Source organism: Centrocercus urophasianus, unplaced genomic scaffold (genome assembly GCF_019232065.1).
Source record: "Centrocercus urophasianus isolate 14NV4802_14NV808 unplaced genomic scaffold, USGS_Curo_1.0 seq_2, whole genome shotgun sequence".
In the NCBI taxonomy this organism is placed as follows: Eukaryota; Metazoa; Chordata; class Aves; order Galliformes; family Phasianidae; genus Centrocercus; species Centrocercus urophasianus.
Genome location: NW_024884755.1, coordinates 17,351,158 through 17,368,172, shown reverse-complemented (window position 1 = coordinate 17,368,172; position 17,015 = coordinate 17,351,158). Strand labels below are relative to the sequence as shown.

At 45.6% G+C, this 17,015-nt stretch overlaps 1 protein-coding gene across 3 annotated transcripts in view; it reads right to left on the bottom strand.

Moving 5' to 3' along the window:
- Positions 1 to 15,790, bottom strand: part of AP1G1 (adaptor related protein complex 1 subunit gamma 1) — a 40,644-nt gene extending 24,854 nt beyond the window's left edge. Inside the window, exons 1-3 of one of the 3 annotated variants that reach the window (XM_042821844.1) lie at positions 15,684 to 15,790; positions 4,603 to 4,806; positions 320 to 444 (exon numbers count right to left, since the gene is read on the bottom strand). In XM_042821844.1, coding sequence (XP_042677778.1) covers positions 320 to 444; positions 4,603 to 4,803 — 326 coding nt within the window. In that variant the 5' untranslated portion in view covers positions 4,804 to 4,806; positions 15,684 to 15,790. Of the gene's footprint in view, positions 1 to 319; positions 445 to 4,602; positions 4,807 to 4,984; positions 6,522 to 15,110; positions 15,135 to 15,683 lie in introns of those variants that run through there. The other 2 variants (XM_042821847.1, XM_042821846.1) reach the window with 2 other exon arrangements.
- Between the last annotated feature and the right edge of the window lie 1,225 nt (positions 15,791 to 17,015).

Genomic DNA, 17,015 nt, shown 5'->3' with positions numbered 1-17,015 from the left:
TAGATTGAACACTACATCAGGCTGCCCAGGGCCTGATCCAACCTGGTCTTGAACACCTCCGTGGACAACCTGCTCCAGCATCTCATCACCCTCTCAGTGAAAAACTCCCCCCAACGTCTAATCTAAACTTTCACTCCTTTAATTCATAAGCATTCCCCCTTGTCTTGTCACTATCTACCCATGTAATAAGCTAAGGGTTGGACTAGATGATCTTACTTGTATTTTCCAACCTGAATGATTCAATGAATGGAAGTTGTGAGTTTTTTGGTTTTTTTTTTTTTTTTTTTTTTTAAACACAAATGTTTTCTGGTACCCTTACTTCTTGATGCAATTGGTCATAAGAAGATGGACATCCTGTCTCTCATCCAGCAGCAACATGGCACCTAAATACCCAATGCGCTTGTCTGTGAATTTCTGAGAGGCAATGAGCTTGAGGCACTCCAACTGGGGAAAAAAAAAAAAAGAAAGAAGAATTAGCTTAAACTATTTCTCAACTAGAAGAGAAAGAGTTTGAACTCTGATATTAACTAATTTAGGTCTCTCTCATAATATATTTTTAAAAGTACATTCTATTCCCATTTTGATGATATGGAAAACAAAGGCTGAATGACCAGCCTAAAGATTCCAGCAAGGAAGCAGCAAAATCAATAGTAAGTCTGCTGCCCTGAAATAACAATCCTCTGCTGATCTTCCATTACCTCATACATACCAGATAAGCAGGATCAGAGCACAAAAGAGAAAAATAACACAGATAAGAACTATCAGTTAAAAAAGAAAAAAAAAATCCAGAAATCCAGAAAAAAATCCAAAGATATGCCATGTTTGATAGACCTTGGAATTTTTTTATCTATTTATTTATTTATTTTGCACTGTAATGGGTACATCTACCCACCAGGGAGAGAATCAGTGCTCTGTTAAGATGTCAACAACAATTTCGATGATTATGATCTGTAACTAAGTAACTTGCTAGATAAATTTTAGACACAGTCATATATGTCAGTTCCCGCTGTCCTGCAATCCTGTAACTTCTGTATGAACTTCAGAATCTAAAATCACATGCATTGCAGCCACTACAAACATCACATCCCTTCTATCATGTAAAAACATACCAGCTGTATTCAAAAATATAAAGGAAATTCCTTGATAACATGCCTAGCTGCCACTTACACTCAGATAACTTCAGAGTTTAGCTGCTAGCTAATTCTTAAACATGTTCTTAGTTCAAAAATACAAACAGTAACATCACTATGCACTGAAGTATCTCACTAACCGATAATCAATTGCATATAAGCATATCTCTACTTTCCAGCATGTTACACTATAACACGATGGAAAGTATAATGCTTATAGCAGGGTGGCAAAGTCTCTGACTGCTGCAAATGAGGACAGGCCCAAATGCAGCAGCCTAGACACAGAAACAAAGGAAGAAGATTTACTTACCTTTGAAAGGCCTCAGGTACACAGGGATCTGCACAAAGATACCCTCACCTCCACTGCCAACCCTTAAATGAGGTCTGGGAAGGGGTGGATCCCAGCCCCAGCCCTTCTCATCACCTGGGTGCATCACCGCATTCACTTGAACTCCCCTGGGCTGGCCCTGCCTTCCCACCTGGTGCTCCATCACTGTTTCAAGCTGTGACTTCAGCATTTCCGCTACACAGACAAAGCAGCAAAAATGGCTTCTCAAAACAGGTAAAAGACTCATCTTCTCACAAGCACATGCCCTAAGTTCGTTCTGCAAGTTAGCTAGGGCAGCAAGTAAGCACACAATGGATGTATGGAGGGGATGAGACAAAGCTTCCAATAGACCTACTTTAAAGGACACAAAAAAGGCCTGCATAGGCAAAAATAAAGGATAGCATGAAAAGGTTTTCACAGTCCTTCACTATAAGGAAGTTTGAACAGAACTGTTTTTGAACAGGGAGATGCGAGAAGTGCACGTGCATCAAGAGAGCAAAGCTACTGGCTGCTGAAAAACTTGTAAGAAAATTAAATTTAACGTGACAGAGAAAATAAATGCTATGACCTAGCTACTAACAAGTTCTCACAACTGCACAGAATCGGAATATATAACACTGCTATGCAAGAAGTTGCCACATAATCATCTAGCTTGAGCTGAGTGACCAACTGACAAGGAAAAGATTGAATGAAAGCAAATTCAGTTATCTAAGATTAACCTGGATGAAGAAATACCTCTAAGCAGTAAGATCAGTCATACAAAGAGATAACTGAACACGCATGAGAGGGCAAGATCAACCAAGAGATAAGGTACATAACACTGCGTATTTACCTCTTATCTTTACAGTGACTGACCCATTTTTTCCCCAGAAAAGTTTAAAAGGTGCTTTCTTACATAATGCTCTGCAGAAGTGCAGTGTGGAACCAATGGCCTCACAGCTACAGCATAAGAGCTAAAGAAGGCAAGACAAACATCTAAAAGAAAAACCAGAAGGAAACTAATGACTGATGTTTCCAGCACTTTTAAATTTGTATGATATTACTGAAATTTACCCCGCAAAAAGCTGACCAGTTTGCTTCACATTATACAAATACATGCAAATTAGCTTAGTGCACAGCACTGCTGAGCAACACAATGAAGTGAAGCTCTGTTTAATTAGTAGAAGAATTCTTGATGTCACTATATCCATTTCATTCAAAGGAACAGCAATTAAGATCTGCTGCCTCAGTGCTGTAACAGATACATCAACAAAGCCTGATAATACAGGTCTATTGCCAGATTACAACTCACAGTTTTTACTGACATAGACACCTTTCTGACTGGCATTCTTTTGCAGGGGAAATAAAACTTTAAAAAAAAAAAAGTGGATGCCCAATACCTTCTAATCATAACCCGATTTTAACACGCGCTCAAGACAGTTTGCCATGCACTGCATCTCAGCATGCACTGGCTAGATGTAACACAAGATTTCCTGAATCAAAGTGGAGGAATCCTGTCTTGGAAAGAAGCAGATCAGCCATTTGCTTCTTCTGACACCTTCTCTGAACACTTATTAATGGTTACCCCATTCATAACACTAGCTGAAGTCAAATGTCTGTCTTAAGGATAAAACCAGACATGGGATCTAACAGCCTGTGGCTCTCCCGTTTTTCATCAAAATGAATTTCCTACTCATTCATGCTGTCACTCTGAAACTTCTTGTTTATAATGCTGGACTGCCTATCTTCAAAATTCTACTACTGCTGGAATGGCATCTGCCTTCAATAGTCCCCCAGCACATTGTTTTGGAGAAAGAACAAGGATCATATAAAATCACCTACATAACACCAGTATCTTGAAAGATTCCTTCCAGTCATAAAAGCTGACGACACAAAAGATTTCAACTTAAATAATAATTGCTAAAATCTCTTCTTAGCCTTGGCCAGAAATACAACTGACAAATTGTATGAGAACCAAGGCCAGAGGATGGTATGCTACAGTCAGCATAGTTGTTTTCCTGTTACATCAGAGTTGCTACATCTCAAACAACTCTTTTCTCTGGGAGAAGAACCCAACGATGTAGAAATAAGGTGATCCCCCCTAAATTCAAAGTACAGTCCAAACTCAAAGACAATTTGAGGCCCTGGTTACATTATGACTGCAGCAATTGGACAGATCGGCACAATGGAAAAGGCATTACAACAGAGGTGTGATGATGACAGGACTGGCACAATAGAGAGGTGCTATGAAGGAAAGAAGATTGCTCACCATTGTCAGAAGATTCCAGGTTTGCAGAGGAGAGCTTCACCAAGGAGGCATCTCCAACCAGAGCCCCTTCCCCAGTGGCAGTCAGCCCTTCAGTGAGGTCTAAGAGCTGCAGCCAGCCTCCATCCCTTCTGGCCCCACAGCTGAACTGCTTCACCTGTGCTCCCAAGGCTGACCGGGTCCTTTCCCCAGCTGCTCAATCAGTGCTTCAGGCTGTGACTCAATTACCATACAATGACTAATGGGATGTTTACTAACAAAAAAATGAACTGCGCCTCAAACACTAAACAAAGCTCAACCTGAAGAACATTTTGCAGATCAAGACCCCATCATCTTATCTCTCTTTTCCACAATTTGACTGAGGAACACTACATGGAAAATAAGTCAAAACTCACATCAGCATTCTCCAAATCTCTTCACTAAAATGGGGACAAGAAACACCAATCCTTTATTGCTGGGAACAGACCAACTATTACCTGCCTAGAATAAATTACTTCAGAATAAGGAAACTCCTAAATAAGAAACACCTTTAAAACATCTGGCAGTTTCTATCAGGTACACAACTTCAAGATGCCATCCAGAAATACTCATACTTACCAGATCGTAGTTTAACTACTGCTCTGCAAGACACACCTGCAGCAAGGAGCAGACAGCCTGGGTAAAGCAGACTAACTGCAAGTTTCATAACAAAATACATAAGAACAGGTTTCAGACAGGAAGTGTCTTTGTCGTAGTCAAAACTAACTAATGCAGGTTCTGAACATGCGCGAGGACAAAACCTCAAAACATCTCAAAGCAAAACTGCTCTAGTTCTGCTCCAAAGCAGCCCACGCACTCAAAACACATGAAGCATACTGGTATACATACACACACTGTAGCAGCAATGAAGACCAACCTACCTGTCCAAAATGTGCAGGGTATCCCAGCATGTGCATGTACAGCAGCTTTGCCACATTTCTGCATCTGTATGTGTTATCTTCCTCTCGGAAGGATGACCGGATCGCAGCACATTCCTTCTGAATCATCTCACGCTCTTCTGCCTGGGTTCTTGCTGTCCGGATGGTCCGGATCAGCTCCCGCAGTCTGATGGGGGCTGGCATCCTCTGGGAGAAGAAAGAGATCCATAAGCCTTCTACTGTACCTGAGAACTTCATCATTGTCTCAGTTCAGCATATTCTTCTTTCTTCCCTTATAATTATATAAATGGAAGAATTTAAAAAAGGCAAACAGCTTCACTAGCATGGTTAAAAGCATACCCAAGGCCACAGGAATTCATTGTACCTTCCATGAACAGAAGTTCTCACAACTGCTTTTCTAGAAGCAGAAACTGCTATGCTTTGAACAAGCTGCCAAGTGAACGTAACGTGATTCCCAGTCCGAAATAGATAAGAGCAGTACTCAGCAAGGTATGTTCATGTTCTTATCTTCTGCCTCCCACCGAAGAGGTTTGATCCTTGAAATCTCAACAATATGGGACACAAATCTCCTTTACAAAAAACAATGCTGTTAAATAACTAGCAGAAGTTTTCAGACAGGTATTTCAGAGAGCCACACTTCATAAATCTCACATACTTGTGCCGTGCATCCTTCTTCCTTTAAGGGGGGAAAGACATCAGAAAATGCTGATGGAAGATAATACGAACAGTGTGGTTGCACTTCAGAATCAAGGAGACACTGTACGTTTATTAAATACCAGCCAGAACAATCATTTCTTCAGAGGCAATGTGACAAAGCCTCTCACAGAACTGCATGAAGATGACTTGCTTTTTTTTTTTTTATTTAAAAAAAGCACATGCTACTTGAAGTTCAGGTAGTTTCATTTTGCCAGGTGATGGGTACTACCCGACCTAGAGAGCACTGCATTCTCCTGAATGTATTTCAAGAGAAAAATGGCTCCCGCCCAAAAAAAGTTTAGGAAGTTCAACCGCAAAACCTAACTGTAGTTTATGCTCAGCAAAGCAGACTTTTGACTTTCATGAGGATAAATCTATGCAAACTTATCTACAGAATTCTTTCATCCACATTAAACTGCAAGATTAGCTAAGTCATTTTTAAATCACAAAATCACACCAATGTGTAAAATGTTACTCAACACAGCAGCCAGTCACAGATCATCTGTGTGTCACCATCCTCCTAAATCAGTGCCATAAATTTTAAGTGCTACCATATCAAAGAGACACATTCAGACATCATGCTGACTGGCTGGCATGGCACAACAGGTGTGACTGCACAATGAATGGACAGCTGGGAAGCTCACATTCAGCAGGGCAACCCGTGTGCTGCACCAGAAAAACAGACAGGCATGTTACAATGAGTAACGGTGGCCTCGCAGACAAGCAGCTGAACGTTGCTCAATGGATCTGAACTATAAACTCAGACTGTTACAGCACTCAATCTCAACGCTGCATCTCCTCGGTCAGTCCAACCAAACAGCCCCTCACATTCCAATTGCCCATCTTCATGTCTCAAGAGCTCAAATTCGCAGAGACACAAAGTATTACATTTTGAAAAGTGTATGTAGAGATATTTTATCTTCCTCAAAGTACTGTGAAGTGAAGGATCAAGATAACTGGACTCCCCAATCCTCAGCCTTGCCTCTCCACAAGCTGTAAGATTTCCTCACATTACTGTGATACAAAACAAATCTATGCTGCCCAAACATTCAGATGCCACACTAATAAGGGTAGGAATGGTGAAAGGGAAGTAAGAAAGCTGCCTCCAGAACAGCATTTGAACATGAGACACAAAAGGCCTTTGAATACTGTAATAACATTCTTTTAATAAGGGCTGTGATGTCTCAAAGGTTTTGAAAATCCTCTGAAAGGATCTTCCTCACACAGCATCACATCCATACAACACAGAGAAATCTTTAGTTAGATGGGAATGTTTAAACCCTTAGAACAGAGTGCTGCACTGAACTAACAGAGCTCTGATAGTGGTAGAGCCACAATCTTTCAACAGTAAAGTAAGGCTGTAGGAACATACAAACAGCATACGAAAACCCTGCTAAGCACCAAGAGCTGCACCTTGGTGCACACCTACTGTAATGCCACCTCTGGAGACTGCGGATGCTAAGCGTCATCTTCAAGGAACAGCCACAAATAATTACTCTTGAAAACTGGGAAAAATTGGCAAGAGATTTTCAATACTGCAACAAAATATATATCCTCGAAACAAACTGCCAGCACTCACAAAGCCCCAAAGCTTCTCAAACTAAAGGAAACTTGGTTCTATCCATTTGCCACATCATTTCCTCCTGTTTACATCCACAATAAAATACTTGTTCTATCCTGAGTTAAATATTTTTTAACTACTGTGCAAAAAACCTCTGCCCAGTAACTTGCATAGAAAACTTCAGAATGAGAAACTAAGATTGAACAATTAAAAAAAGGAAAATACTAAGAAAAGAAACAGTTTTAAATGTCTTGTAAAATTAGGTAACTATGCAAGAGTTACTGCAAAGTAAGCTGACGTTCCTACTTAGCATGCGCTAGATCGCTGGCAGCTGTTGTCAGGATGCACTGCTTTACTCTGTTGTAATTTAGCAAAAAGCAGTAAACATAAGTGCACGATGGCACTGCAGACTGGGCAACTCTGACAACCACAGCCCACTATACAGCCTACCACCTGTCTTTAGGAGCTTATCTTTGGAGGTGAATGTAAATAAAAGCTATGGGATGAGATTTGTCTACCTCAGAATTATTTTGAAGTCAGGTAGGATGCCACCTCTCAAGATTCTATTAAATCTTATAACAACATCTGTTTAGGTTTAGTTTTTGATTTGATGTGTTGTGTTGGTAGAGATCTCTGAGGCTCCTAAAAAGTTCCCCCTAATTAAAGTTGGCCCCTCACTTCTATAGCAGTCTTTAACTCAGATTGCTCTTTGACAAGAACACCATCTACCAACTCTTCAGCGCCCTAAAAGGGCACAGACAGAAAGCAGATCAGAAACGCAGTGGCCCTACCAGGTCTGATCAAAGCTCACTCCATTTGATATCCTGTTTCTCACAGCAGCAGGAGCCCGTGGAAGACTGGAAGAGCCAGGTCAGCACGCATACGTACAAATCTGTTCTACTGCAGACTTCAGCAACTTGCAGTATAATTTCTAAAGCAAAAAAAGTGTCAAGGCCTACAAAAATAAAAAGGTAGATCTGTTTTTATTTTGAATCCAGGTGAACTTCTAGAATCAACAGTATTCTGCAAGTCACTACTTAAGTTCCAAGCATAACACATGGAAAGACAGTTCATTCATTTGTTCTGCAGATTCAAGTCCTTATTGCAGTCGATGCTCCCAATAATCCTATGGAGATGATAACAAATTACCTAGTTAGCAATACTAAGGAGCTCATCATCTTACACACTTCACACTCCTACCTCATCTTTTCAGTCTGAGACCTGCAGCCCAAAATCGGAGTCATTCCATGACTGGTTATGGAATTATAAATAATAAAGCAAAATGGAATTAAAAATAATAAAGCAGGTCCATTACTGCTTGTCTGCATGGTCCACAATTCTCCTGCGTCCTTCCAGAAGGACAGGTGCAAAGAAAGCGCCGCGCCCAGCATTTGAACCATGGCTGCGCCACAGCACGTCCTTGTGAAAAAAGGGAAGTCCCTCCTCTTATTTCCCCATGGACTTTTAACAGCCTCTCTGGGTAGGCGGTCACTGCAAAGTGCTTTGTTTATGCAACAGTCTGACAAACCCCAAAACAGCCCACTTGAAGCCCCGACCACATCCCATACCCCTTCCCCTTCAAACACCCTTTCAAACTGCTTTTGATAAGCCATGCTTTTGTTGGAAAACAGGGAAGGAACTGAAAATAAAAACAGCACTGCAGGCTGTTACAATGGGAAAGATTAACACAGTGGAAGGGCGACACAGGAGTGTAACAACAAAGGGATGAGCACAGATAGGATGGTATTTCAAAGGGAAAGCAGAAGTGCTCATCCATCTCCAAAGATCGAGGCTCACAGGAAGGACTCCACCAAGGAGGGATCTCCAACCAGAGCTCCTTCCCCAGTGGCAGTCAGCCCTTCAATGAGGTCTAAGAGCCGCAGCCAGGCTCCGTCCCTTCTGGCCCCACAGCTGAACTGCTTCACCTGTGCTCCCAGGGCTGACTGGGTTCTTTCCCCAGCTGCTCAATCAGTGCTTCAGGACGTGACTCAACAGTTCCCATAAACAGGTATACATCTCAGCAGCCTATAGGCAATAACTTAATCATCATTAATAACAATGTCTCATTAATAATAATCACAGGCTCACTCTGACAGAGGAGACTGATTCCACTCCTTCCACTGCTCTACAGACAGCATGCCTGGGACCCAGCATGCCACGAGGCCATCTGTACATCTGAAAACCAGTGGCATTACTTTCCTCTACAAATGAGAAGCCTTCAAACAGAATAGTTGAGCTTACGTGACACAAGGCAGTGTGAGCAGACAGCTCTGGGAGAACCAAGATGGAGCTGGAAAGACGTGGAGCATGGCCTCCTGCACTAAGCCATCCTTAAGTGCAGGACCATCAGGTTACTGATCATCTCAAGCTTCTGCTCCTCAGAACAGAGGAGCTCCCGAACTCTTATCATACAAAGCAATACCAATCTCATGCTGACCAAGAAGTATGTTTCACTCCGCCTCAAAAAAGCTGAAGTGATCCGAGAGAAGATAGCCTAGATTTTGACAATTCTCCAGGCTAAAGCTAGCTGACCTGCACCTGGAAGAGCCACATTACCCTCAGAAACTTTAATGGCAGCTCTGACACCACTGACTGTATCAGGTGACACATCACAACGGTGTTGACACAGATCTAGAGAGTAAATAATTACAAAATTGGGAGAAAACAAGCCAACAGGGACTGCTAGGGATGACACCACTACTCCATTCAAAAATACAGCCACACACACAGTGCAGACATCTGAATGAAGGTGGCAGGGATGCCCTAAACAGCCATGTTCATGTCCTGCCTGCTCATCTCTGCTAGCATTCTGACATCACCTACAGATGTCCCTTGGTCACTGAAGACCTACAGCTTGCAGCAATCAGGAAAGCTAATCACTGTAAATGCACACCTCGTGAGACAACAAACCAAGCTTCGTGCAGGTATCAAAAGTTAACAAAACTCAAGATTCACATTTCCCACTCCAGACCCCAAGAACTCCTGCAGCATGCTGAGGACGGCACACTTCAGTACTCAGAAAGGTGACCCACGAAGCCATCAACAAAATCCTGTACAATCTCATGTTCCTCTGGATGCCCCCATCCATTAATTTAGTATCAAATCCACAATGCGTTGCTTTGCAGGCAGTAAGACACGAGACTGCATACAATTAGCCTTGGTAGAAAAAATCCATAACAGAAAAGCAATCAGAAGAGCTTGAATGGAGGCAACAAGGTTGCATGGATATTCCTCCAGGATGTGAGACATCCAATTCACACAAGATAGCAACTACCTCACCAGATACACACCTGACCGGCACGCATTTGCAGATGCACAGCTAAGAAAAAAAAAAACAACCAACTTCTACTAAATGAAGAAGACTCCAGTGATTCCCCTTTTCTCGCTTCTTTCAAGAAACACACCTAAGCATCCTCCCCCCTGTAACCAAATCAACACAGAACAACAGGAAACAAACATTTTCCCGCATTCACACTGCCAAGCACTCCATAACTCGAAACTATACCCACTGAGAACAACGACAAGCAACAACAGCAAGACAGGCACAAGGTCTCATGGACTCCATGGATATGCAGTCAGCACTTTTATTAAGCTGCAGTATGACAAAAGGCACAAAGATTTATTGACAAATACTTCGGATTCCCCCGATAGCGTGAACAAAGGATGGACAACCTGCAGCACGACTGTGCCACGGCCCGTCAAGGCAGCAAAACCTTACGGTGCCAGAATTGTACTGGGATTTGACATGCAAGCATTCAGACTTCGCTGAAGGAAGGAACTGAGGCCATGGATCAGTTGTGTTTACTGACAAGCGCTAGTGAAGAACCATACAATCAAAATACAAATAGGATTAAGAATTCAGAACTGTAAGACATACTAAGCAATGTGCTATAAAATCTGTCTCAATATCAGGAAGGATCTTGAAATTAACACTATGAACCATTTAAAATATTCAGAAAATCAGTCTCAGGTAACCATGAAGCTATTGCATAGCAAAGTGCCACTAACAGTAAAGTTGGACAGAACTCCGCATTTCAGAGATGTTTCACTGCACAAGACAACGAACACAGAGGACATCCATACCATCTAGGAATAGCACACCTGAAATTTAACTTTATCTGGCTTAGAACATCTTTCAAAGTAGCAAGCCTTGTTTTCCAGGGTTAATTAACACTTTTCCTTCCATACAGAACATACATATGTTCTTGCTCCTTCCACGCCAACACAAATAGCAGTGCAAATTATAAAAGCAATCGCCTCTGTAGCAATCGCACAGGTCAACACGACAGGAAAAGGTGTTTCACCAGAGGTGTAATGACAGTAGGATCGGCACAATAGAGAGGTGCTATGAAGGAAAGAAGATTGCTCACCATTATCAGAAGATTCCAGGTTTGCAAAGGAGAGCTTCACCAAGGAGGCATCTCCAACCAGAGCCCCTTCCCCAGTGGCAGTCAGCCCTTCAATGAGGTCTAAGAGCTGCAGCCAGCCTCCACCCCTTCTGGCCCCACAGCTGAACTGCTTCACCTGTGCTCCCAGGGCTGACCGGGTCCTTTCCCCAGCTGCTCAATCAGTGCTTCAGGCTGTGACTCAATTACCATACAATGACTAATGGGATGTTTACTAACAAAAAAATGAACTGCGCCTCAAACACTAAACAAAGCTCAACCTGAAGAACATTTTGTAGATCAAGACCCCATCATCTTATCTCTCTTTTCCACAGTTTGACCAAGGAACACAGCTGAACTGCCTTCACCTGCGCCTCCAGGTGCTCAATCAGCAGTGCAGGCCCTGACTTAACAGCTCCCATTCAACCTCTTTCCTCATTTTGTTTACAGCAGAAGCACTCCATGCCATTTGTTTGCTACCCATACAGTCCAGAAATCAGGGATTATCCCTGAATACCTGACAAGAACCTAACAGTAGGAACAACAGATTTTTTTTCATACTTTATCAGTTTGAAGGCCTTATTCTTTGAGGCCTTCTTTACCCAATAGCCAGTTGCATAAGAAAAGAGTTAGATATCTAACTCAGATTAGCTCCTGCGGCTGGACAATTGGTGCCTAAATTCCTCCCTCTCCAACTCAGTTAATTCTTCACCAAACCAACCAGGAAGGTATTCCTCCTTCATGCAACTCATTCTTGGTAAACTACCCAAACAAAACAAAACAAAACAAAAAAAAAAAAACCACATCAACCAGCAAAACAAAAATCGTAACATATTAAAATCATTTTATTATACATTATGTTTCCAAACAGGTACTTTCTCCTCCCTTGCAGCCCTTTATTAGGTATGTTTGTACTGTTTTAAGTTTGAAGAGTTTACTATCCCCAAAATAAATATTTAAGTATAGAACCTTACTACAAACCTACTTGAGAATACCACAGTATTCAAAGGCAGCTGTTCAGCAATTAACATCTTATGTCTGCAAGCAGCACAAGACCCATGCAAAATACTCAAGTGCTTCAGTCAACTTACATTCAGCTATCAGGAAATTCAGTCTCAAGACCCATGAGCCTTGAACATGCAGCCAACTTGAGCTCTACCCCTCTGGAATCTCTTCAGACATGTTAGCCTATGCCTTACTACTAATAAAACCAAGGATTTTTTTTTAATTACTCTTTCACTATATTAATGAACACTCAAAAACAAGCGGTCAGAAAGTCACTGCTTAAGAACTTCTTCAGGACAGAACATCAGTTTTCAATTCCTTAAGGTCTGGCAATGGACAAAGCCCACTGAGGCTCACAGAACTGCCCAGAGCACAGCGTGGCTGTCCAGGGGCACAGCCTACGCCTTCTCTTCCAATAGGATACAATCCTGCTTACAGATTCTCCTTTAAGTTGCATTTCCGAACCCAGCTCATCCTACAAAGCAGCCAAAGAATGTACAAGCATACATTTTCAAACAGGTCTACAGTACACAGATTAAGCTGCCCTACCCCCAACTCATGCAATCACACTCCTTAAAAAACAAAATGCCCCATACCCCAGCTTTTGGGAAGTTACATAATTCAAACCTGACCCAACTCCAACTGCAATCAGTAACAGAATTCCCCTACTTGCTTCATTAGAACTGATCGATCCTAACACAAAAAGACAGCAGAAGATATGTCTGGATAGACTGTGTGAAAGGAAAATCAGCAGTGGTTGACCAGAACAGACCGCAGGCCTCATCTGTGCAACGCTGCCAGGGGTCTCCGCACTACCGTCAGACAACTGAAAAGAAACAGAAAGTGGCAAATTGGCAGTAAAAAGAGAAATAAAACACTACAAATAGAGATCAGACTGTTGAGAAAAAAATAAGAAAGAGATACTGGCACACTGTTTAGCACTATCAATATTTATACAGAAAACAGCACACCTAACCAAGCAGCACCACCATCATCACTAAGGGCAAATGCAACACACAACAGTTCCTAAAAAGCAACCAACCATACAACATTCAAAGGAGAACATAATTTCTCTTAAGAAGGAACTATTTCCTACAACACAGGGAACTATTAAGTGGAAAATATGGAACATTGGGATAGCAGAAAGAAATTAAAGGGGGAGGTGGGGTGTCAAGACAGAATGATAATACAAGGCATTAGAATTACTTTGCATTATACAAAGACCAGCAGGGCCTGGGAAAGAAGTACGGAAAAACATGCCTAAAAACAGGAGCTGAAAAACAATCACAGAGGTTGTGATGGTCCCACGTCCAGCTACACTGAGAAAAACAAGAAAGGCAGCACAAGCACCATGCAGGCAAGGCAGCATGCATGCCGCTGCCCTGTGACTAAACCACACACCTTCCCCTACACTGCATCAAAACAAACCGCTGTACCGACAGGTAACTGCCACCTAGAAATGCAGACTTTATCTACAGCACCTCCAAAGCGCCAGATGAAAGCAAATGCTACCAACAGCAGTAATATTAGCAGATATTCACTTGCACTACTCTTTTCAGAGTAACGCTATCATATGTTTGTTTATTAACACCAAAACAACCGATAAAGGAACACAGCTATGTGAGACTGTTTTCCTCAAAGAACATCTTAGTATGATCTAGGACAAATTAACATCACTTTCAGTCATAAGAGTTTGCCCTCTTATTAAACAAAACAGCTTATCTCTGGAACAGTCTAAAGATGCACATCACCGATTCAAAAATAAGAGCAAACATTAGTGTAAAAGAGGCACGAGGTGCTGTGCCGATGCCTTTAACTTCAGAAGCAATTAACAATTGTATTAGCCCTTATACTTTGAAAGTCAGCTTTCTAAATCTTAACCCATGCAGTCTGTCTGCGTGTCAAAGAACGGACAGATTCAGCTCCTTTCTGCTGCTCACAGCCTTTTTATTCCATAAATGAACTTACTGATTTCATCAGGTTACAATGATGCCGATTCAAAACTCCTGTCTGCAAAGAGGCTACCAGGATTGGGAAGGTTTACCTTTCACCCTCACTCATCGGCCAGGACACTGCCAACAAAAGTACGGAAGAACTCCGCTTCAATTACAGCACCTTTTGGGAAAAAAAAAGGTCAGATCAAAAGTCACAGGGACTTGAGAAAAGAAAGGGAAGAGAATATCCTTCTATTAAAAAAATAAAAATAAAAAAATAAAAAAAAAAGGGAACCTGAAGGTTATCCCATGCACCAGGGCCAGGAAAGCTGAATGCCCTCACAAACAGACTTTCCTTCCTGTTGTCAAGTCACAGGAATTTAAGTATGTTCCTCTCCTCTTCCCAGGCAGAAGTGAGGGCTCACTGCACACTGCCTGCGAGGAACAAAGCCTTCTGCCTTCATTCAGCTCTCGGGTATCCACTGAAATGCACTGTTTGAACACCGAGTATGAGCAGGAAAAAAGAAAAGTTTGGTGGTAGAAAGGGAGTGTGCAAATAAACAGAGGAAAAACAGTTTACAGAAAGGGGAGGAAGAGCATATAAAAGACCGAGATTTACGCTACTGCATAGAATCAGAGCAGAAAAAAAAATCTTCAATCTGTCATTTTAAACGCTAGATGAAAGGAGCACTACACAGTGAGAAGCACGTTCTGTTTTGCTTAAGCTGCCAAGTCCCAAATGCCCCTTCGGGTCCTGCACGTGAAACGCCCTTCCGAAGCACTTTCACTTCACTCCGTATTTTTCCTCTCAGACTTCAAGCCTTCAAAACCGAACGCACCACGAAGCACCCGAAAGCGCCGCGGAACAAGCAGCCGTCCCACCATCCCAGCTTCCAAACCAACGCCTACCGGTAAAACAACCGCGGTTTGCCTCGGGGCTTCTGAGGAGGAACACAGAAGGCTCCAAGAAGGATCCGAGCACCGCGCCGCCTTCCAGCCGCCGAGCTGAGGCCGTTCCTCGCTAGCGGAACTACCGCAGCGCCGCCGCGTCCTCCGCGAAGCGCCGCGCGGCGTCACCGAGCCCAGCAACGGGGCCGCGCGACACGGCGGCCCGCGCCCGCCACTGAAACCCGAAGGCCGCAAGAAGCGCTGTACCCCGCCTCCCGAAGTCCCGAGACCGCGCGGGCCCACGGCCCGAAGCACCGAGCGGAGGCCGTAGGAACGGCAGAGAGCGAGCGAGGGCGGGCGGAGCACGAGGAGCCGCGGGAGGGCGGCCGGCGGGACGCTGGGGGGTTCGGCGGGCAGCGCCCCGAAAGCGGCGCGGCGGCACTCGTGGTCCCGGGCCGCGAGATCCTGCGGGCTGTGAGCGACGCCGACCGAGAGCTCGGCCGGCCGCCCCCGGAAAGAGAGGAGGAACCGGGGAAGGGAGCGGAGCAGCAGCGGGAGGACGGGCGGGGGGACGGGCGCCGCGGCCCCACTCACCGGGCCGGTCCCTGGAGCGGAGGCGGCAGCAGGAGCCAGGCATTCAAAATGGCGGCGGATCGGCCTCAGCACCGATACCGCAGGCGGAGGGATCCGCGCCCCGGACCGCTCCTCTCGACCTCCCGGCCTCTGCCGGCGTCGGTCCCGAAAAACGGTCAGGCAGCCCCAGCCGCGGAGGCGCCAAGCGAGCGCGAGACTAGCGGCGGCGAGGCAGAAAAGGCCCCGCGCACTATTTTTCCCGGCGGAAGCACACACGGCGTCGGCTCTCGAAGAGCAGCGCGAGCCCCGTGGCAGTCGCTGATGACGTCAGGCGCGGGGCGGTCCCGCGGAGCGCTGCCCCGTGACGCGGCCCTGTGGGCGGTGCGGCGGAAAGGAGGCGGTGGCCCCGGGGCGGGGCTTCGGGCGGGCGCTGCCGCAGAGTGGAATGCTTGAAAGGTGCGAACTTCACGTACGGGCGGATCGTTCTGAGAGGACGGGACGCGGCAGGACCCGCGTACGCCCTCCTTATGGTGGCGGTCACGTTAAGAACACGCTCCGGCATTGCCGATGTACCGCGGGTAAATCGCTGTGCCGCCCGTTCTGCCAACAGGAGGGGCCGCGCGACAGCCGAACGTCCCGGGTCGTTTTTGTTTAACGGTTTCGGGGAGAAGGAAATAAAGCGCAACGACTGCACAGCGCGCGCCGGGGGCTGCGGGGAGCGGAGTGCTGCGGAGCCGGAGGGGCTCAGCGCACGGCAACGAGAGGGGGATGTCGGGGGACGCTGCACTCGGCCCGGCTCTCCCCCACGCAGCCTTTTGTCGCCACAAAGATCAATGAACGCCACGAAACGAAGAACGGGAGCCGAGGCAGCACCGGAAGCGGCGCCCGCCGGAGCGCGGGGCGAGAAAGGGCCGGGGGGACAGCGACGAATCCCGGAACGGCGATCGGCGCGCGAACCACCCCGGGCCGCCGCCGAACCGCCCACACCGGGGTCGGCCGCGCTCCCGGGACGGTGTTTCTCCTCCGAACCGGCGCCTCACCCGCCCCCGGGCCGCTCGGAGCCGGCCGCGCTCTCTCCCGGCGGCGGTCCGCCCCCGTTCTCTCGGTCGGCACCCTGTGCTCGCCTCCTGTCGCCGCGGCAACCGGCGCTACGGGCGCCCCTCGGCGTCACCGCCACTCCCTCCGGCAGCCCATGAAGCGCTTCCGGCGCGCGGAGCCGTGACGTCATCACTGCGCGCGGCGGCGCGGGGAGGGGCCGGGCCGGAGGCGGCCGCGGGCGGCGGTGGGGCCGATGGGGGTCGCGGAGGAGGAGCCGGGCGATGGCGGGTGAGCCGCGGGCCGCGGCGGGCGCCG